The sequence below is a fragment of the Anopheles funestus genome, chromosome 2RL, assembly GCF_943734845.2.
Source record: "Anopheles funestus chromosome 2RL, idAnoFuneDA-416_04, whole genome shotgun sequence".
In the NCBI taxonomy this organism is placed as follows: Eukaryota; Metazoa; Arthropoda; class Insecta; order Diptera; family Culicidae; genus Anopheles; species Anopheles funestus.
This window is the reverse complement of record NC_064598.1, coordinates 27,769,141-27,795,248: the sequence shown is the minus strand read 5'-3', so window position 1 is coordinate 27,795,248 and position 26,108 is coordinate 27,769,141. Positions and strand designations below refer to the sequence as shown.

Genomic DNA, 26,108 nt, shown 5'->3' with positions numbered 1-26,108 from the left:
ATAAAAAATCTCTTTCGTTTTAAAACTTGTTTGACATCGAAATTTGCGTTACTTCTTGCCGTTTTGTGAAATGTCACAAAGAAAATACTCTTAGGCAAATTCAGCCAAAGATTTCTTTATTGCATTAAAAAAAGTTATTGTATTGATTTTCGATGATTGCTACTTCGAGAGCATGAAGTAAACTTTATGATTTATCGTTTGTAACGAAAATTCACAAGATTATGAAAGCCACCAACTATGTATAACACAAGAGTGTCCTTAGCTTTTCCTTTGTACTCGAGAGCATGGTTGGCCTTTTCGGTTTGGCCCGATTGCAAACCACGAACGAAAAAGCGATGCTTTTTAACGCCTTTGGTCGGTTGAATGCACGTCCTTGAGACGCAAGTCGAACAAATACTTCTATCCCGCTTGAAGATACATAAGCATCATCCGGCGATGGTCACTGGAGCATTGCACTTTCTTTGTGTCATTTTGTAAACAGTGAAAACTTGTACGAGAGTCATTGCAGCGCAGCTCGTTGAAGTCATTCTTCGTCCAGCAAGCAGTAACATTTCCATTTAAATGGGTGTAGTAAGAAGATTTTTTTTAAATAAAATTGACTACAACTCGTTTTGATATGTAATAAAGGGAATGATGGTTAAAGTCCTTTGATTTGACCTTTGATTTTAAATTTTTTGAAAGGGTGTTAGTTTATTGTATAACGCCCGAGTTCTTGAATGTAAGAAAATACTCTTGTAGTTAGTAAAGTCAACTGCTCTTTATACTCTTACTTTCATTCGCAATGAAAGAGAGTTAGAGGTAAAATAATCAGATTTTGTACAGTTTGTTATATTTTTATTAAAAAGTTAAGGAGGCGCCCTTTGTGAAGTTTCGTGAAGGGAATTGAAAAAATGTTTCATTGCACAAGTTTGCACAAACGAACTCGGCTTCAATCTAATGGTGCGAAGGCCAAAGCGTGTGGCAAAATATGGCTTAAGCTTGGGGAAAAACAGTCTTTTACTAAAACGAAACTTCGAGTAGGTGTGTTAAGTGTGACTGAGTAGGATTAGGAAATTGATCATTTTTTTCCTTTGCGAATTGTACAACTACCCGTGTCTGAAATGAGGTTTAAGATAGTTCGCTTTGGGATTTAGCTTTGGTAATTAATCTGACGACTTTTCCCAACTTTTATCTATTTTATTCAGTTCGATATTTTTATATGTTATATTTTTATGTAATCTTGTTTTTTTAAGAAAACATTTTCCACTTAATTATGCACTCGATGAATTTAACCAACCTTTTTGAAGCTAACCTAAGACGCCATAAAAATCATTAATTTTTATTTTTCGTTTCTCTCTTCCAGGTTGGACGATCATCCGAATCGCCGATCGATTTCGTTGTGATGGACACACTACCAGGAGACAAGAAAGATGCGAAAATTGTGCAGAGCACGATTTCTAGATTTGCCTGTAGAATTTTGGTAGACCGAGCGGATGGCAACAAGGCACGGATATATGCAGCAGGGTTCGATTCTAGCAGAAACATATTTCTCGGGGTACGTTTTAGTTAATTAATGACTTAATTAGGGTTTTAGGTTTGGTTTGCCATAATATGTTAGTATTTTTTATATTACTTTTACATTTGAAAGCGTTCGTATTAAAAAATACACAAGAACTGTACTATGTATAAGCTTACTAAGTCACTATTAGGCAACGCTACTCTACAAGGTTGTTTGTGTAAGGTGGCTAATATTAAACAATATTTATCAAGCGATTTGAAGAGCAATTAACAACAATTAATCTCTCGTTGATTGATCTTTTGAAAAAGGAAACGGATACGACAGAAGATAAAGTTTTGCAAAATGGAATGGAAAATGGTTTCATGTTGTTTGGGCACTTGTGTTCAAGTAAGTGTAAGAAAACATATTGCACAATCAGAAAGTCAATTCATGATCCGCCATCCAACATAGAAGGAGAAAACGGATGTAAATGTGATATCAACCAATAGCAGTGACTTCCTATAATGCACCAGTCGTCATACGTTTTACCCAATCACATAGTGAAAGGGGAATACATATATTTGATAAATCAGCAACTTGGGATAAGAGACCGTCTTTCGACGGTTGGTACGTAGATGTTGGTGCCCGCTGCTTGTCTTGCGATTTTCACACTAGACGTTCGATGGGAAGTATATCTCAGCACAGGAAGGTAAAGAGTCAAACAGGTTTGACAAATGCGCAGCACGATCATCAATCCGACCGTACCGGGTCTGACGCATATTTGCCATGACCATGGTTCTTTGAACTTCCCACCGTTGATTATGCCGCACGATCGAGGACTTTCGATGATGGGGCACATGTTTGAGTGGAATCTGTGTTTGATTTGCGCTACAGACAGCGCAACAGATACCGTTGGTAATGATAATGAAAACACAACCGGCTCACAGGGCCCCCGGTCTGGTAAGCTCGTCGTGATAGTAGCTGAATTTTTTGTTGTTGTCATGTGAAGCATGTCGAATGCCGCATTCGGTCGTTGCGCGACGAGACAGAAAGGGAGAAAGAAAAAAAAAGCGAAGAAGTACGTCGTAATGGACAAGTGGATGCTTTTGTATCGCTTAGATAACTGGCGTGTATGGCATATATGTTACGTCTTCGTTAATATATGATATTTTGTTACCCGTGCGTTGCACGCTATTTGCTGCGATCCTGGGTTTGAGGCTATTGATGAAATGGCTCCACTTTGCCCAATGCATTTATGGATTAAATGGTATCTACATGACTTGAGCTTAGTGTATAAGAATTGTATTATCTGTAGGGTTTCGCATGTAAAACACACATAACTGCGTTGAAATGTGTGTGGTGTCATATATGGGATGGGGGGGAACATGTCAAATGTTATCAATTTTACAGTAAGTAACTCCTTTTCCCGGGCGAATGAACTGATATGTAAATAAAGATAGGTTTTGCTCAACTGAAGATTTATGTCTGATTTAGATAACATGGCAAATGGAGCGGGATTCAAAGCGCTTTTGTGAAGTAGTATCTTTGACGAGGTTGAAAATTAATAAATATAAAAGCAAAGTGGAATCTAAAATTTAAAGAGAGAAAAAATTTCTGGCATAGTTAACGAATTTTAAATATGAATAGCCAATGCGATATTCTAGGGGAAAATGCAGCATTACAACTTCAACTTTCTTAGCATGAATGACGTACTATCGCTCTTATAGTTTCCTTATAGTTTGGGCAAACCCAAACATTCCATTTAGATTAGGAGCAATTAGGTTGACTCAACGTGTGCGTCATGTGTGCAGGTATGTGTCAGCAGTTGCGTGACTCCAATGAATCGAGGTATGCGTTTAAAAACTGATAAACTATAGTTTTAGCACTAGTACCGGAACTATTTCCATACGCTGAGCGTTGTGTACACAATTTTAACAATAATAACTGCATCTCGACATATTGTCTAAGCTCCACAACTGATCAGGTTTCGAAAGATCCGTTATGTTGCACTTGATCATTAGGAGGATCATCGTAATGTCGAACTTTTCCATATATGAGAATTTTTGGTTGTTTGAAGTAATAACTGATGTTGGCTGTAATTTCCGGTTGCGAAAATTGTCATCACTGCTTCCGCTTACACAGTCGTCCAACAATCTTTCGACCGAAACTTCGGCATTGTAGGGTAGTACAAGAATCTTTGTATTAAGCTGATCAATAACATCTTGTTCTTGATGTTGTGATTCTCACTGACGTTCATCTTGGGGACATCTCCAAGTTTTTCCGCGCCCAAGTCCACATTTGATGAGCACTTTGCAATACCTTTTCACACAATTAAAACACCTCTTCTATGATGTCGTCGCTAAATTCGGACTTTGGTTTCTGACTGAAACTCTTCTGGCTGCATGATTTACGTTAATATACGTTTTAAACTTGCCACAATTCCTTATAACGTTACAATTTTATAACGTTACGCTTCACAAGCCACACACTTGAACAAACCAATTGATAACAAAAGTAGTCTAATGGAAAGTTTCAAAATAATGGCAAAGCCCTGAATATAACATAAACAATTTTAAGCTATTCAAAACTAAACTGCACTGCTTGCCAATTGTATTACCAACTTAAAAGTAAAGATAAACGAGTGATAAGTTAGCTAAATTATGCTGCAACAATTAAGAATACATTCGTTCCAAATTATTCGTGTCTTTGTCACCATCCCATATGTATCGTAATGCGTAGTACGAACCTGCGTTCTGGCTTCTCTTTATCATCTTTGCCATACCTTTTAGGTATGGTTGCGTGTGTGCTGCTGGTAGGAGTAATGCGCTCGGTTGTTGTAGACGCGTGTGTTTTATTTGTTGGTGGTACCTGTAGGATTATCGTGTCTCGTACCATTCTGCTTTACTTCACGCCTTCCAAGCACGGAACGGTGATGCGGATGTGCGCCTCTTCGATCACGTACTATTACGCGGCCGTACTACGCTGTGCCCGATCGTTCCATACGTTAAAATGGGAAAGGAAATCATGTGCAACCGCAACGGCATCTTACAAGAATGGAAGTTTTGATGCTGCGCAATAACATGTTTTACTTTTAAGGCCCTTTTTCTTTGTCCAATTTAGTTTTTATCTGTTATATTTAGTTTGGGGTTCTCAACATAATTTAATTTTTATAATCTTATATACATTTGTTACGAATTAGTGCTTCTTTACATTAAGAGTATTAACTATTTTATACATGTTATTATTATTTATGATTTACTATTTTACTTAGTTAACTTATGTTTTATTAACTATCCTGTTTTCTTGTTGTCTTTTAGGAGAAAGCCACTAAATGGCAGGATAATGTAGAAATCGATGGCCTCACTACAAACGGCGTACTGATAATGCATCCAAAGGGTGACTTTTGTGGCGGCAATGCAGATTGCGGACAGTGGCGGGAAACGTCCGTTGGAGGTGATGTCTTTAGCTTGCGAGAATGCCGATCGGCACAACAGAAGGGACAGCAGATTTACGACGAGACGAATGTGCTGCAGGATGGCACCCTGATCGATCTCTGCGGCGCGACGCTTCTGTGGCGTTCGGCCGAAGGTTTGCGGCATTCACCGGTAAGTGGCGGATTTTGAGAAGCAAAGTTACGGAGAACAAAATCGATTAATATTTTACTCTCTTCATTTTGTTTCCTTCACAGACAAAGAAGGACCTGGAAAAGTTAGTAGATGAAATCAATGCTGGCCGGCCACAGTGTCCGGTGGGCCTAAACACGTTAGTTATTCCTAGAAAAGTGTCATTGGGTGATCACGTCAATCAGCCTTACGTATATCTGAACTGTGGCCATGTACAGGGTGAGTATGTCGCGATATAAATATTCTTTGTAAAATGTATTGTACATTTCTCTAATGTCGTGTGTTTTTTTTCTTCTTACGCTTCGTTGATACGATAGGTCAGCATGGTTGGGGTCAGGATAAAAACACAAACGCACGACGGTGTCCGATGTGTCTGGAGGTGGGACCGGTGGTGACACTCTGTATGGGTGTCGAGCCCGCATTTTACGTTGATTCAGGTCCACCAACGTACGCATTCAACCCGTGCGGTCATATGGCGACGGAAAAAACGGTCAAGTAATTATCTTACCATCCGGATGGAGAACTTTACTCCGCAACAATAATATGTAAATAGTACACTAATGTATTGTTCATTTCCATACTTGTTCTAGATACTGGGCAAATGTCGATATACCTCACGGTACCAACGGTTTTCAGTCGGTTTGCCCGTTCTGTGCGACCCCGCTTGTAGGATCTCCCGGTTACATAAAGCTGATTTTCCAGGATAATTTAGATTAATTTCGCCATCATCTCATTCTACACATCTGCAACCATGGTCATCATCGGTCTCCCCCCCGCATGTCACGTCACGTTTGGCACTCGGCCGACTGTTTTTCCGGACTCCCGTAATGCCGAGCTAGCTGGAAAACAGCGCTTGTAATGCGTGATGGAAACGCTTAAAAATGATTCAAAACAAAAGCGCCACCTAGTGTACGGGGGATGAAAGTGTTCGCATTGAGTTTAAGATTAGCGCCATCTGTTGGTGTATAGGTAGTTTTATTTCGGAACATTTTCTAAGCACGCTGAATCGAAGTTCATCGCTGGCGGCATTTTTCCCCGGCTGTCACTATTTAGTATCAACTGTTTTTTTTTCAACTATATGTAGTGCGTTAAAATAATCTGTTTTGTATTTTAGTTTATTGATGTGTTAATGTATTTTATCTTTCAATAGAATGTCGAATGAAATTCTAGCGTCGGCGTAGGTTGGAAAAAGCACGCTAGGCAATGATGTGTAAGCGTTGGCTGGCGGCCGGCTAAACAATCAGTAATGCAAACCAAACATAATTATTATTCGCTACAAGATTGATCGACCGATGCTGGTTAGATATTTTCATTACGACGAATTTGGAAACAGAGAGCTGAACGAGGCCTTCCAATTTCTACAACGGCACTCGATTTGTTCCGGTTACCCCCGTGCACATTGAAGGTCCTTTGTTTAGTGCGTTCCATAGCAGCTGAAATTAGCACCAATGTATTCGACCGTGGTTTTAATGTATCCCATTTATGCTTAAGTTATGTGGAAAGATTGTGTTTACGCTGTAGTTTCCTGAAAACTGATGAATTTATAACGAACTTTAGCACGTTTCGGGTTTATTACGATGCATCGTGTTTGAAGTGTACCAGCTTGTCTTAGGAATACATTGAATTCACTCTCTCTCTATTGCCTTCCTTTACAATTATTCTGGATCAAAAGCAAACTTGGTACGTTATGAAATGGAAACGAAAACCGAACTTTGCCTAATGCATCCACACCATTGAGCAATTGAAGGGAACGTCGCCTATCGTTGATCCTGTGGATGTAACGACTTCATCATTTTGTTTGTTTAGTTCGACCTTAAGGTTAGTGTTAATTTACAACAAAATGCTCTTGCATATGGTTAAGAAGTAAAATTTATTTCTAAACATAAATGAACTGAATGTGTTTCGCTACTCTAGGCCTTTGTTCGATTGCAATTTATATGTTTAAAAAAAACAAGGAGAAACATACGTGCGAATGCATTTTTCAATTTTTTCTCGAATTGTTAAATTAGAAAAAAAAGAAGCTAACTGTAGGTTTTGTGATTTCGTCTATTACATTTGTTCTCAATTTCGAATCAAATTACTAGTGAATTGAATTGGTTGTGTTGAGGTAAATAATGCTAAACGAGCCATGTTTTTACTGTCACCGGAAATGAAACGTGTGGGGGTTAAAAAACAAAACAAAAAAAAGAGAAAGATCCACACGCTGACGATGTAACAATGAAAAACAGAAAACAAAACAAAAAAAAAGCAAAACAAAATCAATCGAATGATGAACACAAAGCACCGGCAATATGAAAGATACGCGCAAGATGTGTGTTTAACATTATAGAACATTTAGGTGAATTCCGTTCGTTCACGGTTCTGTAAACGCCCGATAAGATTGCTTCTATTTCTCGTCGACGGGGTCACACTACGAAATCAAGCGGGGTGTGCAGTTACGCAACAAACATATGAACAAAAATCCCCCCCTCCCCCCTGGGCCCCCTTTTTGATGCGTCAAAACATGTAAAAGGGTGAAACTTCGTTCGCAGCGAAACGTGTACATAAAGTATTGATAAGACAATTGCATAAAATAATTAGATAATGTAAGCATGTGTGATGTGCGCGTCGTGAAACAATAAGCAAATGTGTTTTCTATTATGTTGTGCCGAAATTTTGAATGGATAAGAATAATGTGCTTGTTCGAGCACTGCACACAGGTAATATTGATTCCTTTACTCCTGATGATTTCGTTTTATTATTTGAGTTCAAAGTAGCCTCACTCTATTCCTTTTACACAAGATTCTTTAGCTAATGAGTTTGATGATAGCGGTTTTAATTAGATGTCCCAATTCGCGGCATGCCTTAATATTTCTCCACATTAATATCTTTTAGCCCTTTTTTCGTCGGGAAGACAGTGGCAAACATTTTAATTGCTTTCCGTCCGTTGTTTGTCACTGTGACACCCGCCGGGTAGGGGAGAGAACCAAAAAAAAAATACAGTTGTCATCGTGTCATGCAATCAGGAAGGAACATCGGACCCTCCTCGCTGTACCGATCTGATGGGAAGAATCGGAAAAGTTTCGGAACGTACACCTTGCCCAAGTATCCAGCCTCCGGGCGAACGCTCGGGAATAGTTGAAGGTTTTGTTGAAAAATCGCTGATCTGTCTTGTGGGGAAACTCATTTTTCAAACCAATTTAATGGTTTTAGTGATGGGAAAGGTAAAGCAATGGTGTGTATAAGGGCATGGTGTGGAAGCAAGATACAGCGTAACGTCGCTGGGATTGTATCCGGTAGAAGAAGCAGGAGTAGCAAACGCATCGCAAACAACGTCTTGATCTTTCGCTAGTCATCAGGGATGGCAATAATTTTTAATTTATTAAACTCCCTCCCATCCAACGATGTAGCCACCATCATACCATATCGGCGCGCGCGCCATATCCGCTTCGGAAGTAAAGCTGTAAAGCAGTGGTAGAAGTACGGGTTTGTCACCGGAAAACGATCGTTGGCTTTTCCGCTCTCTACCATAATGCTGCCTCTGTTCTGGTTTGTACATGCGTACCTTCGTGCGTTTCCAGCGTTTGTGTTTGGTCGAGCGCAACTTTCGTTCGCTGATGCGCGTTTTGCAGAATGCAGCGCTGGGTGTGTGGATGTACATTCGTTTTGTCGTTTGCATGCATTTTTCATTCGATGCGATTCGATGGTGCCTGTTCCTGCGCGCATCGCGTAGAAAGGTGAAGATTCCTCTCCGTAAAAGCAACCGTGTTTGCTGTAGTAAGGAGACGAACGAATTCGCGCGAACATTAAGCATAGATATGGGATGGATTTTGTGGGGAAAGCAAACTCGGAGCGGAAGGTTTCATTCGTTTTGGTTATGCTGCTCCGGTAGTCGTGTTTCTTAGGATGCAATGTACAAAAAGGAAGAATTGCCCGGTGCAAAAAAAAAGGAAAACGGAACAAAAATGTATAATTTCTCGTTGCTATTCTCATTATTAGGGTGGACTGAAATGTTAGTTGGGTAACAGAAGTAAAGATTGTTCAACTTTCATAAAGCAAGAGCTCAAAATTAGTTACAGTATTGTTTTACTCTACAGTAGTGATGGGTAAAAGTTACGACAAAAAAGGAGCGATTTGAATTTCTTTCACTCCACGGAAGGAGCGGAACAGCACTCGAATTGGTTATTTTTAGGTCAGCGCCCAGTTATCGAATATTGAAGTCTTTTGTTTGTCCTAGTTCTTGTTGGCTGATCGATTGTCTTCTTTGTTTTTACCTGCTCCAATTTATTTATTTCCGATCGACGACGGTCATGATCGTGGGAACTATGTATTTTCCACAGAAATGAATTGGTCTTATTTAAAATTGGTGTCATAATGGCTCATCGCATTTGCCGTCCTGCTCTGTTTTGGGGGACGATCTAAAAGGACTTTACAGCCTTGTGCGGTGTCATTCTAAAGACATGATTAGTCCATCGGAGCTTGGCGTGTCTCAGTCGCTGAACGATAGTATGTTTATCGTACAAGTGATACGGCTTATGATTAGAGCGGATCCTCCATTGTCCTTCTGCACATACGGGCTTAAAATCCTTCTGAGCATCTTCCCCGCGGACGTGGCCAAGAGGGTTTCATGAGTTTTAGACAATTAGAGATAGATCAGTGAATGTTGGAACCATGTAGGTTTTGTATACTCCCAACTTCAATCATCGGCGACCGGTGTTTTGAGTGACGAAGTATCCTCAGACTATCGAAAGACTTGCGCTTATCTCAATATCAATGTTATTGTCGGTGCTGACCATTGAAAACTCTATTATTTAGGTGAATGGTTTCTAACTCCTTAACAGATCTCCGTTCTGTAGCAGATTTGTTCAATTATTACCCAACACTTATCGCATAAAGTCCTCCAGAGAAAACACTTCTGCTAGTCGTTTCGGTAACTTTACATCATACCCATGCTCTAGCGCACTTGCACACCGGTACCGGTTGTTCGTTTTGTGCGATTTATACCGCCCAAGACGGATGACGCAATGGTTTGGAGATGGTGCAGGTTTTTGTGTATCTTGTGTTTCCATTAAAATTTAATAAAAACGATCATTTGTTCATGACAACATTGCACCGTCGCACAGCATTGTACGTTGCGCTATATAGCCGGTGTCGTTTGCCATAAGGAGAGGATATTATTTCACCCGCGAACGTTCCACCCATTAAGCGCAATGTAGAACAATATTGTGTTTCGTGAAGCTTTAAATGGTATATAATTTTTTTGTTCTTACTGTTGCTTAGTTTGCTTTATAATATCACTTTACGAAGGTGCAACTAAACTTTCATTTACCAGCGGTAATATCAAAAGAAACGAACTTTGTACGAACGAACGTTGTAATTATGTAAACATGCATATTGGAAAAGTTGATACCGATCGGAGTTTGCATCGATAACAGGGTGGGGGGGAAAATGCACCCAAGAAAATGCAATAAAACCTTCCATCAGCAGCAAACAAGATATGCTACACCCGAAGACGCCATACGTTTGAAATTGTAAGCTCGTTCTCTATTGTTCCCTTTCGCTTTTCCGATCCACGAGCCAACAATTATTGACAGAACTTTCGATTAGCAAAGTTTCGCTTTTCCACCCCTACGTGTACGGTGGACTTTACGACTTGAAGGCCCGACTTTACGCTTTCTTCCGTCCCCGCGTTTGGTGTTAGGGATGAAAGGGAATAAAATTGTTTTCCCTTTGGCCCTTTCCGGATGGATATGTAACTGCCGTAACGCTTGAAGAATGTGAAGCATGACAAGAACGGGAAGCAAGGATATGGGGCTTGCGTGCGGGTTGTCTCGAGGAAATAGTTGTTAAAAATTATTCTTACAAAAGTATGAAATACACACCCCATTCCACTAAAAAACTCACCCCCGCCCTCCGCATTGCCGCTTTCATCACCTTTAGGCAGGGGTGTGAAATTTGTCACACCGTCACCGGAACCGTGCCGCGCCATGGATGGCGCATTTTGTCGGCAAGTTGTTGAGTTTAAAATAATTAAAAATAACTTTTGCAATATTCTCCAACAGCTATTAGGCGGTAAAAGTGTGTTTGCAAAACGAGCGGAAGCGAGAACTGACCGGAGCAAAAAAGAAAAAGAAAAGAAAAGAAGGGGATGAGTCGCAAAGAGTTCTAGTGCGACATGAAAATAGGAATGTGATGACGATGCAAAACAGAAGCTTAAGCTTCTTCGGGTGCTTCTTTGTGCGGAAGATCCGGACGACTGACACGTTGGATGAAAAGGGGAGAAAGGGAAGAAGGGGAATAGGGAAGGTGATTGTCCATAGTCGTCTAAAGTTGATGCCAACGTACCTACCCAACGAGTGGGACAGAGGTGTCAAACCTAGTTTTTTTAAATATTTAAAATAATTTTTTTATGATCTTCAACGATATATACAACAACGAAGATAGTGGTGGAAACAAACATTTTATACAAATGGTTTCAAATCTATACTCCACTGTGAATTTTGTTCCAATTGAAGCGAGAGTATCCTTCACAACGGGGCACCCCTGACTGTGGGACATATGCTCAGTTACTGGAGGGAAAAGTTTTGTAATAGCCAACCAAACCACTCAACGATGGGGCATTCCGTGCCGCCATATTCCGAACGGTATTGACGATTAGCTGTCAGCACATTTTCCACCGAAGAAATGGGGTAAAGCGCCAGGATGGGCCAGGATCAAACGAAAGGCAACCGCACAGGTTTGCTGGAGACTCGAACCGGGCCCTGCAAGAACAAGCCAGCTAGTTGGAAGAGCGAAACGGAAAGCCATTTGATGTTTTGGCGGTAACAGCCTCTTAAGTTTTGAACAGTTTTGAAGCGTACGAAGGATAGGGACCCGCTCATGGAATGGAAGGCAGAAGCAATATGTAATACGTAGTAAGGTAAGCCTGGTAAGCCTGTCTGGTGGCTGCATTGCACCCCCAAAAACTGGAGGACATTCCGGTGCGAAACCCATTTCTCACCGTGTGCGAATGTATCATCGTGTGAGATACGGCAGCCGGTAGCAGCTGTTAGTTTCTTCGGTACCATTTTTCTTCATAAATGTTAGCTGTGTGCTCCTCACCTTGTGTGTCTCTTTAACCGTCTCCCACTCGGCAGATACGGGTGTCCAATATCCGCAATTGCCGCAAAACGGTTCCATCCACCGAAGAGTGTTTTTTTGGGGTATTTTTTCTAGCGATCCTCGACCATTTGGTTGGTGGGAAGAAATGTGTCCTTAACCGTTAACCTCGGGTTTGTGTGACTTTACATGAATTTTTTTGTTGCTCTTTACACCATTTTCGCGTTTCCGGCACGGTCCCAATCCCCACCATAGGGCAGGAACAATTTTCACCGTTCCTTTCTGTCTGTTAAGCGAATGTTGTCGCAAATTTTTAAACTTCGGCTGCTATATTCGGTGCTTAACGATGCTCTTTTTTTTGTTTTGCCTTCTTTATTATTGCCCCATGGCCATATCCATTTCACACCCATACATGCTATTGTCCTTCCGGTTTCATTCGGTTAAAAAGAACGGAGGTGGATTGGAAACAGGACAGCTCTGTGTCTTTTCGCGCTCATTTTAGCAGCTTCACACGTTCTTCAGGTAAAGTCAGGTCAGGCAAAATTTTAAAATGAAACCTTTCCCACCAAAAAACAAACAAGAAACAAATAACGCCGTATAAAACCACCCGCGTTATTCAAAGTGCAAGGTGTGCGCTTTGAAATGGTTTTAAATTGCTTGACTTGTTACGCGGTCGTCGTAATGGGGAGATTCGTCGACGCTTCGGGCGTAACTAAGTTTGGATGCTGGGTGATCTGGGGTGAGTTTTTTTCCCTCTTCTTCTACTTTTGCTCACATCCGTTCATTTGGAATTAAATTACAAGTTGGTAAGTGAGTGTTTATTCGGAACGCCGGTACGCATCTGTAATATATTTTTTTAGACGTTGTGAAATGTGACAAAAATTATGTGAACCAGCTGAAAAGTATTTGAATTATTCGGTAGTAATAAATAGAACGCAAGGAAATTAACGTGTAACTTTGCTGTTCTGCTTCCAATTTCATGTAAGGGAGGTTTGATTACGAATGGTGAATATTCTTGCTTGGTGAATTGTTAGTCAATTTTCATTCAATATTTTAAACTTTTGTAGATAGAATATTATAATTCTTTGTAGCTTTTACTCAATTTTAGTCGTCCAAGTAAAAATTGCTCCCAAACCAAACCTGAGGAAAAAGCTCAACAAAAACTGCGATAAAAACCAAAGGAAATTCTCTTGTTCGTTTGCTTGTTCGATGCATTGAAAAAACGAAAGCAATAAATTCTCTCCATAAAAAAGTGTAACAATCCATGGAAAAAAGCTACAAATTCACGCAAAATTGAAAACATGAAAACTGTGAGAAATTCGTAAGAAAATTGCTACATTGACCAACAATGAACGAAAGGTCATCTTTTTAAATATTACAGGGCGTTAAGCTACGATGATTCTCAAATAATAGGATTTTAAAATTTCAATGATTTTATAGCACAAAATTTAAGCAAATAAGTTGGAATTTTTAAAATATGCTGTTAAAGTTTTCCTTCAAAAAATCCTTCAAATTTCCTTCAAATGAAATTGCACCATGCGCCATCAGAAAAAGGTGGGAAAACCTGAGAAAAACTTGAACCAAACTTGAAGCAAAATTCTGTGGAAAACCCCCAAAGACAAATTGTGAGAAATCGTATCGAAAATGGCTCACAAGTCGTGTTTTATAACTCGCGTTCGCTTGGTGGAAATGTAAGTAAAATTTTCCCTAGCGCAGAACAATGCCGATCGTTGACATGATTTAAAAAAGATCACCTTTTTAACGGTTAGAAAAAGCTCTAGGATCCACAAAGGAGCAGCACGAACATCCTGCATTTGTATGGTGTATTTCAGTAATAATTAAGAGATTTAAACAATTTGTACTTTTTATATGCATTAATAGACAGAAGCTGTCAGACAGAGTTCAACGTTGATATTCATGTTTTCCGTTACACTAATTGTTTAACAATAGTTAAATGAAACACGAAAATTACACATTTAATTACACATTCAAAGCACATTAAGCTTTGCGATCAAAAAAAAAAGCAGTTACCGTATAATGCGGGATTGCAAACTTTGTCAGTTACAACGATTTCTTGTGCGAACGGTACAATTAAAATCACATCTGCGAGATGGAGCTTACATCACAGCGCCATGTTCGGCATTTGCTCCCTTTAAGTAGTTAAAGTGAAACTACGATCGTCAACCCCGAAAAAAAAACCTGAAACTAAAACTGCATCCGCTCATTGCTGCACTCGGTAATTGGCGAGCTCGAAGCGTGTGGCAGACCAACATAAGGTGACCAACCGAGCGCGACACTTTCATCCAGTTCCGGCCACATTTATGCAACAGCAGGCGAACATGAAAAAAATAATAAAAGCTCCTCATAATGGGCGACCTCTTGGTAAAAAAAAGGTGAAATGCTTATTTTATGCCCCTGTCCATTGTCCTTAAGTGCGAGTAACAGTTTCTCCGAAATGAGGAGAGAAAAAAAAAGAAGGAGCAGGAATGCCACACGAGGAATACATCCGGTTACAATCGTTGCCATCAAAAAAAGTTTCGTTTCGGCGAGGGGGATGGAAAAGTTTTGGAGTTTTTCATCTGCCTTCTTGTGTCCCTTCCCTCCCTCCCCCCAACGCGTACTTGGCTTTATTCACCTTTCACGCGTTCATTCCCAATTGCGGACAATAGATCCTTACCATACAGATGATTTCACGGACCTCCGGTAGGAAGGGAATTAGAGGGAAAAAGAAGCTTGGTTTAGAGGGAAAAACTTTGCGAGCGATATGGGATATCATTTTTGTCAGTTCGTTTCAGCGTTATGGGCCGTCACTGGGCTGTTGGTAGGGCGGGAATGCCGCGAATGCCGAGGGTGTATGGTAATTGGTAAGCGAAAACTTTACTGTCCTTCCTGCTTCGACCCTGTGTGGCTGTGTGGCCCGTAAGCGTGTCCCGGCTGTGACGATAATTTCCATCCGTGAATGTGTAACCGTGTGCATTTTTGACGTGGAGTCTGTCCGTGGGGCGGAGGGCGTTTTTTTTTGCTGCTGTTGGTACTTGAGTATTTTGGGCATATGAATTTGAATGTGCACCGGGGGATCGCTCAAATGTTCGCTGCCGAGGTTCATTCCAGCTGTGAATGGAAGCGAACGGTTTGCCTTAATTTTCCTCAACGATACGTCCTGCCATGTATCGTTGGTACCGCCCTAAACAGATTCCTGCTTATTTGACTAGCGTTTTTACGGTAAACGGTTCAGGCTAATCGTAATGGTACTTACCGCTACCAGAGTCTACCAAGCTTTGTGTGTTGGTCTACGTTCCTTCGGTGTTGAGGCAGAGATCGTTTGCGTCCTTCGTCATCCTGTTGGTGGTCGCTCCCCTTCTCTCTCTCTCTCCTTCTTTCTCTAATCCGTATTGGTGAAGATGAAGAATGTAGCATTCCGGTGTTTTTTTCCTACTTCTGCAGATAAACCGATGAAGAACGGAAGGGGGGAGCGACGTTACTCCACCAAGTGTTTCGTCTGATTACCAACCAGTCACCCCAACCGTTTGGTTTGTTGACCGTAAAGAGAAACAATTTCAAAAATTACATGCAAATTTTCGGTAGTTAAACGAGCAATGACAATAAAGTGGAAAATTGTCTCGATTCACGGGATTATTGGAGCGAAAAGTGAAAAGCGGAATAGAGATTCTGTGTTGCGCGCTGCCGTACGGGAACTTTGGTGGTAGCCACCGGTGGTGTTTGGAACGTTTTCATTCCCGCAAGCGAGTGTGTTTGCCCGTTGTTTTGCTTTGCCGGTTTTGCGCTTCATTTGTTACTTTCTTTGCGTTGTTACGTTGCTGTTCGTTCGTTCTTTAGCTTTTAGTTGAATTTCCACCGTCCTTCGGTTGACCAAGGTGGTGTTAGCTTTTTGTTTTTTTTGTTGCTACACCATTTCGTCCTAACTTCTCAATCACTCTGCGATAGAAAAAAAACCCAGCGAATGTGGTTATTTGCGATGGTAATGGTAAAACATGTCCATCACGATGGGTCTCCGGCTATCCATGATTGAGCGCATAAGTGGTTAGGAGGTTGGTGTAATTTAAATAATCTTAAGTGTATGCAACGGGTTTGGTTGGTTGGAAGGAAACAAAATGCGAATTCTTTCGATGGATGCAATTGTCACACGAACTGTGTTCGTTTTGGTTGGTTAGTTTAGATAGGTGAGGGTTGTGGTTCAAATTCGGTTGCAGTTGGAGCTTTCAAGGCGGTTGATCAGATGTCAGTGTTATAGGTTCAGTGTAGAGGTTAAGTCTTTTAATTTTCTTCATGTACATCATTTAATGATTATCTATCTAAGAAGTAACAAAAATATTGCTGAATTCTTTTACAGAGTCGAATATAGCAAATAGTTTTCTTTTTACTTGTGTTTAATTTACTATGTTTACTGTGTTTTACTATTGTGGACTGACGATCTGACAGACTGGCTTACTGACGGATTGACGGACTGACGGACTGACGGACTGACGGACTGACGGACTGACGGACAGACGGACTGACGGACTGACGGACTGACGGACTGACGGACTGACGGACTGACGGACTGACGGACTGACGGACTGACGGACTGACGGAAAGACGGACTGACGGACTGACGGACTGACGGACTGACGGACTAACGGACTGACGGACTGACGGACAGACGGACAGACGGACTGACGGACTGACGGACTGACGGATTGACGGACTGACGGACTGACGGACTGACGGACTGACGGACTGACGGACTGACGGACTGACGGACTGACGGACTGACGGATTGACGGACAGACGGACTGACGGACTGACGGACTGATGGACTGACGGACCTATGGACTGACGGACTGACGGACTGATGGACTGATGGACTGACGGACTGACGGACTGACGGACTGACGGACTGACGGACTGACGGACTGACGGACTGACGGACTGACGGACTGACGGACTGACGGACTGATGGATTGACGGACAGACGGACTGACGGACTGACGGACTGACGGACTGACGGACTGACGGACTGACGGACTGACGGACTGACGGACTGACGGACTGACGGACTGACGGACTGACGGACTGACGGACTGACGGACTGACGGACTGACGGACTGACGGACTGACGGACTGACGGACTGACGGACTGACGGACTGACGGACTGACGGACTGACGGACTGACGGATTGACGGACTGACGGACTGACGGTCTGACGGACTGACGGACTGACGGACTGACGGACAGACGGACAGACGGACAGACGGACAGACGGACTGACGGACTGACGGACTGACGGACTGACGGACTGACGGACTGACGGACTGACGGACTGACGGACTGACGGACTGACGGACTGACGGACTGACGGACTGACGGACTGACGGACTGACGGACTGACGGACTGACGGACTGACGGACTGATGGACTGACGGACTGACGGACTGATGGACTGACGGACTGACGGACTGACGGACTGATGGACTGACGGACTGACGGACTGACGGACTGACGGACTGACGGACAGACGGACTGACGGACTGACGGACTGACGGACTGACGGACTGACGGACAGACGGACTGACGGACTAACGGACTGACGGACTGACGGACTGACGGACTGACGGACTGACGGACTGACGGACTGACGGACTGACGGACTGACGGACTGACGGACTGATGGACTGACGGACTGATGGATTGACGGACAGACGGACTGACGGACTGATGGACTGACGGACTGACGGACTGACGGACTGACGGACTGACGGACTGACGGACTGACGGACTGACGGACAGACGGACTGACGGACTGACGGACTGACGGACTGACGGACTGACGGACTGACGGACTGACGGACAGACGGACAGACGGACTGACGGACTGACGGACTGACGGACAGACGGACAGACGGACTGACGGACTGACGGACAGACGGACTGACGGACTGACGGACTGACGGACTGACGGACTGACGGACTGACGGACTGACGGACTGACGGACTGACGGACTGACGGACTGACGGACTGACGGACTGACGGACTGACGGACAGACGGACTGACGGACTGACGGACAGACGGACTGACGGACTGACGGACTGACGGACTGACGGACAGACGGACAGACGGACTGACGGACTGACGGACTGACGGACTGACGGACTGACGGACAGACGGACAGACGGACTGACGGACTGACGGACTGACGGACTGATGGACTGACGGACTGACGGACTGACGGACTGACGGACTGATGGATTGACGGACAGACGGACTGACGGACTGACGGACTGACGGACTGACGGATTGACGGACTGACGGACTGACGGACTGATGGATTGGCGGACAGACGGACTGACGGACTGACGGACTGACGGACTGACGGACTGACGGACTGACGGACAGACGGACTGACGGACTGACGGACTGACGGACTGATGGACTGACGGACTGACGGACTGACGGACTGACGGACTGATGGATTGACGGACAGACGGACTGACGGACTGACGGACTGACGGACTGACGGACTGACGGATTGACGGACTGACGGACTGACGGACTGATGGATTGGCGGACAGACGGACTGACGGACTGACGGACTGACGGACTGACGGACTGACGGACTGACGGACTGACGGACTGACGGACTGACGGACTGACGGACTGACGGACTGACGGACTGACGGACTGACGGACTGACGGCCTGACGGACTGATGGATTGACGGACTGACGGACTGACGGACTGACGGACTGACGGACAGACGGACTGACGGACTGACGGACTGACTGACTGACGGACTGACGGACAGACGGACTGACGGACTGACGGACTGACGGATAGACGGACTGACGGACTGACGGACTGACGGACTGACGGACTGACGGACTGACGGACTGACGGACAGACGGACAGACGGACTGACGGACTGACGGACTGACGGACTGACGGACTGACGGACTGACGGACTGACGGACAGACGGGCTGACGGACTGACGGACTGACGGACTGACGGACAGACGGACAGACGGACTGACGGACTGACGGACTGACGGACTGACGGACAGACGGACTGACGGACTGACGGACTGACGGACTGACGGACAGACGGACTGACGGACAGACGGACTGACGGACAGACGGACAGACGGACTGACGGACTGACGGACTGACGGACTGACGGACTGACGGACTGACGGACTGACGGACTGACGGACTGACGGACTGACGGACTGACGGACTGACGGACTGACGGACTGATGGATTGACGCACTGACGGACTGACGGACTGACGGACTGACGGACTGACGGACAGACGGACTGACGGACTTATCGGAAGGATATCGAAGATGATACTTTCTGTATCATCGGAAGGCTTATCGGAAAGGATATTGAAGATTATACCAGACTTTCGTGTGTTGGTTAAGGCTGTTTTTTTTCTATTTTCAAGAACAATTTGGTTGTTTCAAGATTTATTTTTACCACGTAGCTGGATAGTCCGGATGGGATTTGATACCCCGTACTGTCGTGTGGAGCCTGCTAAAATCAATTCCACTCAACAGAAAAACGCGTTTGGCTGCTCCTTTCAAGTGAAAATAGTTGACATTTTAGAGTACCTTTAAGTGAAAGTTGCTGCCATTTAAAAGCCTTTAATTGTCCACCAACGTCACCGCACTTATTGTGCCAGAACATAACCTTCTACAACAATGGTTAACGAATGTAACATAATTCCCATTTCCATCACATCATGCACGAACGATCGGGTTCGCTTTGATAATGTTTTGGATGCGTGCAACCCATTCATTGGTTGACAAATAATCAACCAGGTGGTGATGATTCATGGGTCATCAGCCGTGCAGAAGAAGAAAGTGCACCGAGATAAATGCGTATCGATTCCGCTACCGTGCTCTGCATTGCATTAAATCGAGCAGAAACGATTACACACATCAGTCGGCACGGGCCCCGGCCAGGTGCCGAGTGTTGCACACTATGCTGAACAATTTCCGGCCACCGGTTCAGTGACTGCGGAGCATTGTTTGAGGTCAGTCCTGCGTCGATGGTGATTTACGTGTGTGTGTGGTGGTCCACAAAAGATCAATCCCTATTGAAATGTAATCGTCTTTGCTAATAAGATACGGAACGCATGTCCCGGTTTTGTGGGTGGGGCGGGCTCCGTGTAAACGGAACCAGAATCGTGAGACCGGAAGCATGTGCCGGTGCAAACACACAACGGTCCATACGCTGACGAAGCTTATTGGGCTAGCACTTCCATCAGACGTGCCATGTGATATTATCACATCATCAAAAGCTAACGAACTTTTGCATAGAAAAAAAACGGCCCAGCTGCAGTCAGCATTCTGTCTGCTCTCGTACGGCAAACCGGTACAAGACGACCCCAGGTGGCTAGCCGTCCGACGATGTCAGCTGGCATAACGTGCACGTGTAATTCGATTCCATTGAACTTGTAATTTGCAGGTAGATTGACTCCATCCCCATCAGTGCAGCATGGCATGGCTTTGAAAATGGTTTAAGTCAAGTGTCATTGGTTTCCAGGTAGCGTTGCTATTTTATAATGCCCTCCGAAGCGGATTCGTCTTTTCTGGTGCTCCCTTAAGCTTCCCAGGTTGATGAGTGGTTTTTGATCGGTAGAGATTAATTTATCTCTTTAAAGCGAAAACGTAATGAATTATTTTATAAAAAAAAGGTAAAAAAGGTTTTTTTAAGTTCCTCTACAGCTGAGATGATTTCATTGCTGACGTTTGAGAAATGATTTTATATTAGAAAATTTTACTATTCATTATTACACCATTATAGCTAAACAGAAACTATTTTTAATTATTCATGTAATGCTTATTTTGCGTACCATATGCACCGTTTGTGATCATTTCTAATGAATTATTAATTAATGCAATGCAAAAGTGTGGTGGTGCACGGACTGCAAGTCCGTTTCGATGTACCACTTGCATGTCATCATGCTTAAACTCGCGTCTCGTTTTCGATGGATGATACGATTAAACATGCACATCATCCCGGTGAAGATCCCATGCTCGGGGCTGGTAGAAATACATCGACTGGTCGATCTATCTACACTCCTCTGGCATGTCCCCTTCCGTTACTGAAGCGAGTAAAATTGTGCTTTAATCTTCATCCTCGGTTGCATGATTTCCTTCCTTCCGGCATCATTCTCCTCCGCAGTCGGAGTTTGAAAGTTTAGGTGCCAGGTGTGCAGAATTCACATAATTTCAATTGGCTAAAATTAATTCCAACATGAGCAATGCTGTTGCTGATGCGGCCGGCTACTGTCGATGATGTTGGTCTTTGATTAAAGATGAGCTTCTTCGCACCTTTCGTGCTGCTTCACTGTTTCGCTGTTTCCACTGTTTAAACCACTAATAGCAGCATAAGCGCATCTTGGTTTAAGATACATCAATCCCTCTCTCTCTCTCTTTCTCTCTATCCATTTTAAACCGGTGCTTGTGTACGTTCGTTTCTGATTATCTTTCTCGTTGAACCGAATATGCAAAGCGGATCCATCAATCGAGCGACAGTCTTGCCGTACCTTGCCCGAAGTGTTTCGTTGGACTGCAGCAGACGATGGTTTTGCGTTTGTGTCGAGATGTTAACAATTTAATTGGATACATAAACACGAACCTAGGAGAATCTTCGTCCTTTCCGAAAACCGCTTTCCCGAAACACCATTTGCTAGAGATCGGAACTGAAGGATAGCGTTAGTAAGGAGAACATTATAAAATGTGTGCGTGGGTTTTTTTGTCTACTCTTTGCTTCGGTTGTTAGCGTCTTCAAGATGGCCACTAGCTGTATGTATGGCGTATGCCGTTTAAAGCCATTGAGCCGACAGAAAGCGCCTGCCAAACGGGGTAAAATCTTTAATGTAACGCACTGAATTGATTGGTGGGATGTTACGGGATTCCGCCATGCATGTCGTCCTGAGCACTGCTGATAAGGCTGAGCTGCTAGCATCGTTCTCAGCCATGTCTCGTGCGGTTTCGGCACGGCCAAAACCATCCTCCAGCCGACGTTGTTTGACGACTCCTTTCAATGAAGGTAATTGGTGAGCAAACAACAAACATCAAATCGCAATTAATTAAATCCTTCGTTCTATCCACACCGGTACATACGATCCACGTGGTACGGTGAGTTGGTTTGGCAGTATACGGACGCCGAGAGTGATCGAATGTAAATTGATGATATTAAATGTATAACGGTACTGGGTCACACGAGCAGCATGCTCTCTTTGCTTCTCTTTCTTTAGCTTTCTCTCTCTCTCGCTAAGGGTGAATTGGATTGAGGTGGTGTCTGATCTTTAAGTGCATGGTGCTATGATGCAGCTGTGCGTTACCACATCGGTTGCATCGATGAATGTTGCTTTGCTTTAGCAGCCATGCTTGTTAGGTTAGATTGTTGGACCAGATGGTAAACTATGAAGGCGTCTGGTGTTTGCTGGTGGAGGCGCCTGATATTGGGGTCTATGATACCTTCCACTAGTTTTTTTTTATATGGACTTTGACGTTTGGCGGCTTATTTGCTGCAAGCTTTCCATACAAACCGGCCAGCAAAATTAGCCTGTGCATTTCTGATTAGAAATTTTTTCTAATGATAGTTTTGGTCAGCTGCTCGACAAATGTCAAAACAAGGCATTTTTTTTAAGCATGTCTGAAACAGGTTAGGCCATATTTTCCGAAAGTTGATTCGGGTGAATATTGATTAAATTAAGATTTAAAACAACAATGAAATTACATAAGTTTAATTATTTTAGGCTATGTCCTTGAGGAATCCTTGCATGATGATATTACCAGTCAACAATTTCCCGCTCGATTCTGCTCGATGTTTTGAAAGATCCAGGCTAAAAATTTTAGCTTTCTAACTTAAGGTATCATAGATCCCATTAACTGGTGGAGACGCCTGGTGTTTTATGGTGGAGGCGCCCGGTATTTTCTGGTGGAGGCGCCTAGTGTTTTCTGGTGGAGACGCTTAGTAGTTTCTAATGGAGGCGTCTAGTGTTACTGATGGAGAGGGGGTTTGGTGTTTTCTACTGGAGGTGTCGAGAGTTTTCTGGTGGAGACGCCTAGTGGTTTCTGATGGAGACGCTTAGTGTTTCTGGTAAAGGCGCTCGGTATTTTCAGGTGGATGTGCTTAGTGGTTTCTGGTGAAGGTGCCTAGTGTATTCTGATGGAAACGGCAAGTGTTTCGGGTGGAGGGGCCTGGTGTTTTCTGGTGGAGGCGCCTTGTGTTTTCTGGTGAAGACGCCTAATGGTTTCTGATGGAGGCGCCTAGTGATTTTGGTGGAGGGGCTTAGTGTTTTAGGTCGGGTGCGCTTCATCTCTTCGTCGATTTCAGATTACCCAGGTAGACATAAAATTGTAGTTTTAAGTCAGACGAAATATAGTATTATGCTGTATTTATTGAAAACAATTTCTGACTTCATGTAAATAAAAAAAATGCTGTGTGAAATATTAATGGTTTTTGTATCGACACTCAAATAACGTTCATCATCTTCCTGAAAATAAAATGATTGACATAAAATAAATTTGCATGAAATGAATATTGAACGCAATATTGAACGTTTGGTACATTTTCTTGGGAAAAGTAATAAAGTATTACTAACGAACTAATAGCCTGTTCAACAGAATTGTATACCAGAGGTACGACAAAAAACCCATAGTGAGATAGGAAATAAAGCAACCCCGTTTGATCTGTATTTAAAAATATAAAATTTGGTATTTCGTTCGTCAGTCAATTTGGCGTTCGTCAGTCCATATCATATTTTATCTGTTTCGTTTATTTGTGCAGTAAATAGCCGTTTCATAACATGTATGTTTCATGTTATTGAAGCAGTTGCACTTTCGGTATTTCCACTGTTCTTACTATTCACCCACATGAAATAAAACCTTGACAAGGAAAAAGCTTTGAATGGTTGATCGGATCTTTTCCTGATGATCTTTGAACAGTTGTAATTGGACCGGCACCGGGAGGAAATGATCAAAATAATTTCTACCCACAAAACCCGGTCAAGATGTCAATCAGGTTAGGAAGATATTCGTTTCTTCCAAAAACATGAAGGCTTCTCGGATCTGTATCGTCCCCATTCAAGGTATCCGTTCCAAAGGGAAAACTTATCGGGTGTGATAACATTTCCTATGCATGTTGACATTTTGAAGGATGTGTTTTTTGTTGTTGTTGTTACATCACCTTTTGTATGCTTACAGCAAAAAACCACCAGCTCACCATCGGGCAGATGTGAATTACGCTTACCGTGCGGGACACTCTTTTGTGGAGCTGTTTCGATGAATTGTGTAGGCCAGTGTAGGCAAAGGTAAAATTTCACAAAACCCAAAACACAAACGCAAACTGGCAAACGTTGATGGTGGTAAAATTTGCACATCAAATGGAATACGCAAGCAAACGCGCTTTTCCCAGTGCGCTGTCTGTACACGGATCTGTTTCGTTGGAAGAATGAATGTGAGAAACGCGAAGGCAGCCATACTTGGCAGGTGAATGGTTTAACATACATCAGCTGGCACTCTTTGCGCTACCTTTTTGCCGAACGCCATTTGTGCGGGTGCTCACGGGTTGACACCTGCATGATTGTGGTAGGTAGAACTAGTCAGTGTGTAAGAAATTGACAAAACGAAGGCTCGGGTTTCAATGATGCTTGACGATAATTGAGAACGCTGCTTGGGTTGAACGACGGTGGCAGTACTTATTTCATTTCTTGTTTATTGCATTATTTCCTTAAGTAGTTCAAATATTTTACTGTTTACTAAGTAGTGTTGTGTGAGCAACATATTTAATATATTATTATGAATATTTAAATTATATTTTTTTGCAAACATTTCTTTGAATGGTCTATCCTCATCAGCTCTTGATAAATTTATGCAAAAGATTAACTTTATTTTATATAATTATTTACAACCAAACTTTGGGATACTGCACATATCGATCAACCCGTAAAGCAGAAGGTTTAAATGGCTAGTGATGGGTATCGTTTGTTTGAGCGCCACGGAACCTTCATCCATTGGAATTGGGGTAGCATAGCAAAAGGTAATGCTTTTCTTTACCACTTCCCATTGGCTTCGGTTGTTCCATCCAGATTGGCAAGCAAAACTTCCCCACCGTACGCAATGTAGGTCATGCCATACAGGCGGTAATGAGTGTCGCTTATTTTGAGGCGACTCACAATCTGAAACCAACCAAAGATACAAGCACAAGAAGAACCGGGCACGATAAAGATGGGCCCATTACATCGAACGAAGCCATCTTCTTGTCGACACAAACCAAAAAACAAGAAGAAAAAAACACGAACAGAACGGAAGATGAATTCGCTGAAAGTTGGACCATTTCATGCGCACACCGGTAAAAGAATTTTTGGCCGTAAATCCCTTGGAAATGTTGGCCAAAAAATTTACATACATATACGCTGTAGCCAGAATACAGAGATGTGGATGACCTTATGGTACGCGATAGGGAAAAAAGGATGGTGGAAGGAGTTCTTCTTTTGGTTGTTGGTGCTGTTTGCACTTGAATAGGTGGCTGTGTGTCGGGGCGGAAAAAAAGAAATGCTCGTTTGCGAAGTCTCCATCGCTTTGGTGTCCCCTGATTGCCACCCTAATGGGGTAATTCAGCCAGGTTCGAACGTGGACGAATATACCGACACTGAAGAGATCTTTCGCGCGCGCGCGCGTGTGTGTGTGTTTGTATCTCTGTGTGCTAGGAACGTTTCCTTTACAAAAGATTAAAAAGAAGAAGAAAAAGAAGAAGAAAAAAGGCCAAAAAGTGGATTCTAAAAAGGAATGAAACTTGTTTGCATACAAATATAAGTTTGTGCTTCGTTTATCCATGCTTTCGGCAAGTATGATAATCAAGCTCATGAGCATCTAAGTCTGTACAGCTTTCGTGTTTTTTTTTCGGTTGCGTTTT

General features: G+C 43.1%; 2 protein-coding genes across 2 annotated transcripts in view; one reads left to right on the top strand and one right to left on the bottom strand.

Moving 5' to 3' along the window:
* Positions 1-7,726, top strand: part of LOC125765322 (protein pellino) — a 37,098-nt gene extending 29,372 nt beyond the window's left edge. Inside the window, exons 4-8 of the mRNA XM_049430335.1 lie at positions 1,343-1,534; positions 4,795-5,082; positions 5,166-5,319; positions 5,418-5,595; positions 5,691-7,726. Of these exons, the coding sequence (XP_049286292.1) occupies positions 1,343-1,534; positions 4,795-5,082; positions 5,166-5,319; positions 5,418-5,595; positions 5,691-5,817 (939 nt within the window). The 3' untranslated portion in view covers positions 5,818-7,726. The remainder of the gene's footprint in view (positions 1-1,342; positions 1,535-4,794; positions 5,083-5,165; positions 5,320-5,417; positions 5,596-5,690) is intronic.
* Positions 1-26,108, bottom strand: part of LOC125765298 (BTB/POZ domain-containing protein 6-B) — a 356,684-nt gene that overhangs the window by 51,615 nt on the left and 278,961 nt on the right. The window lies entirely within an intron of this gene.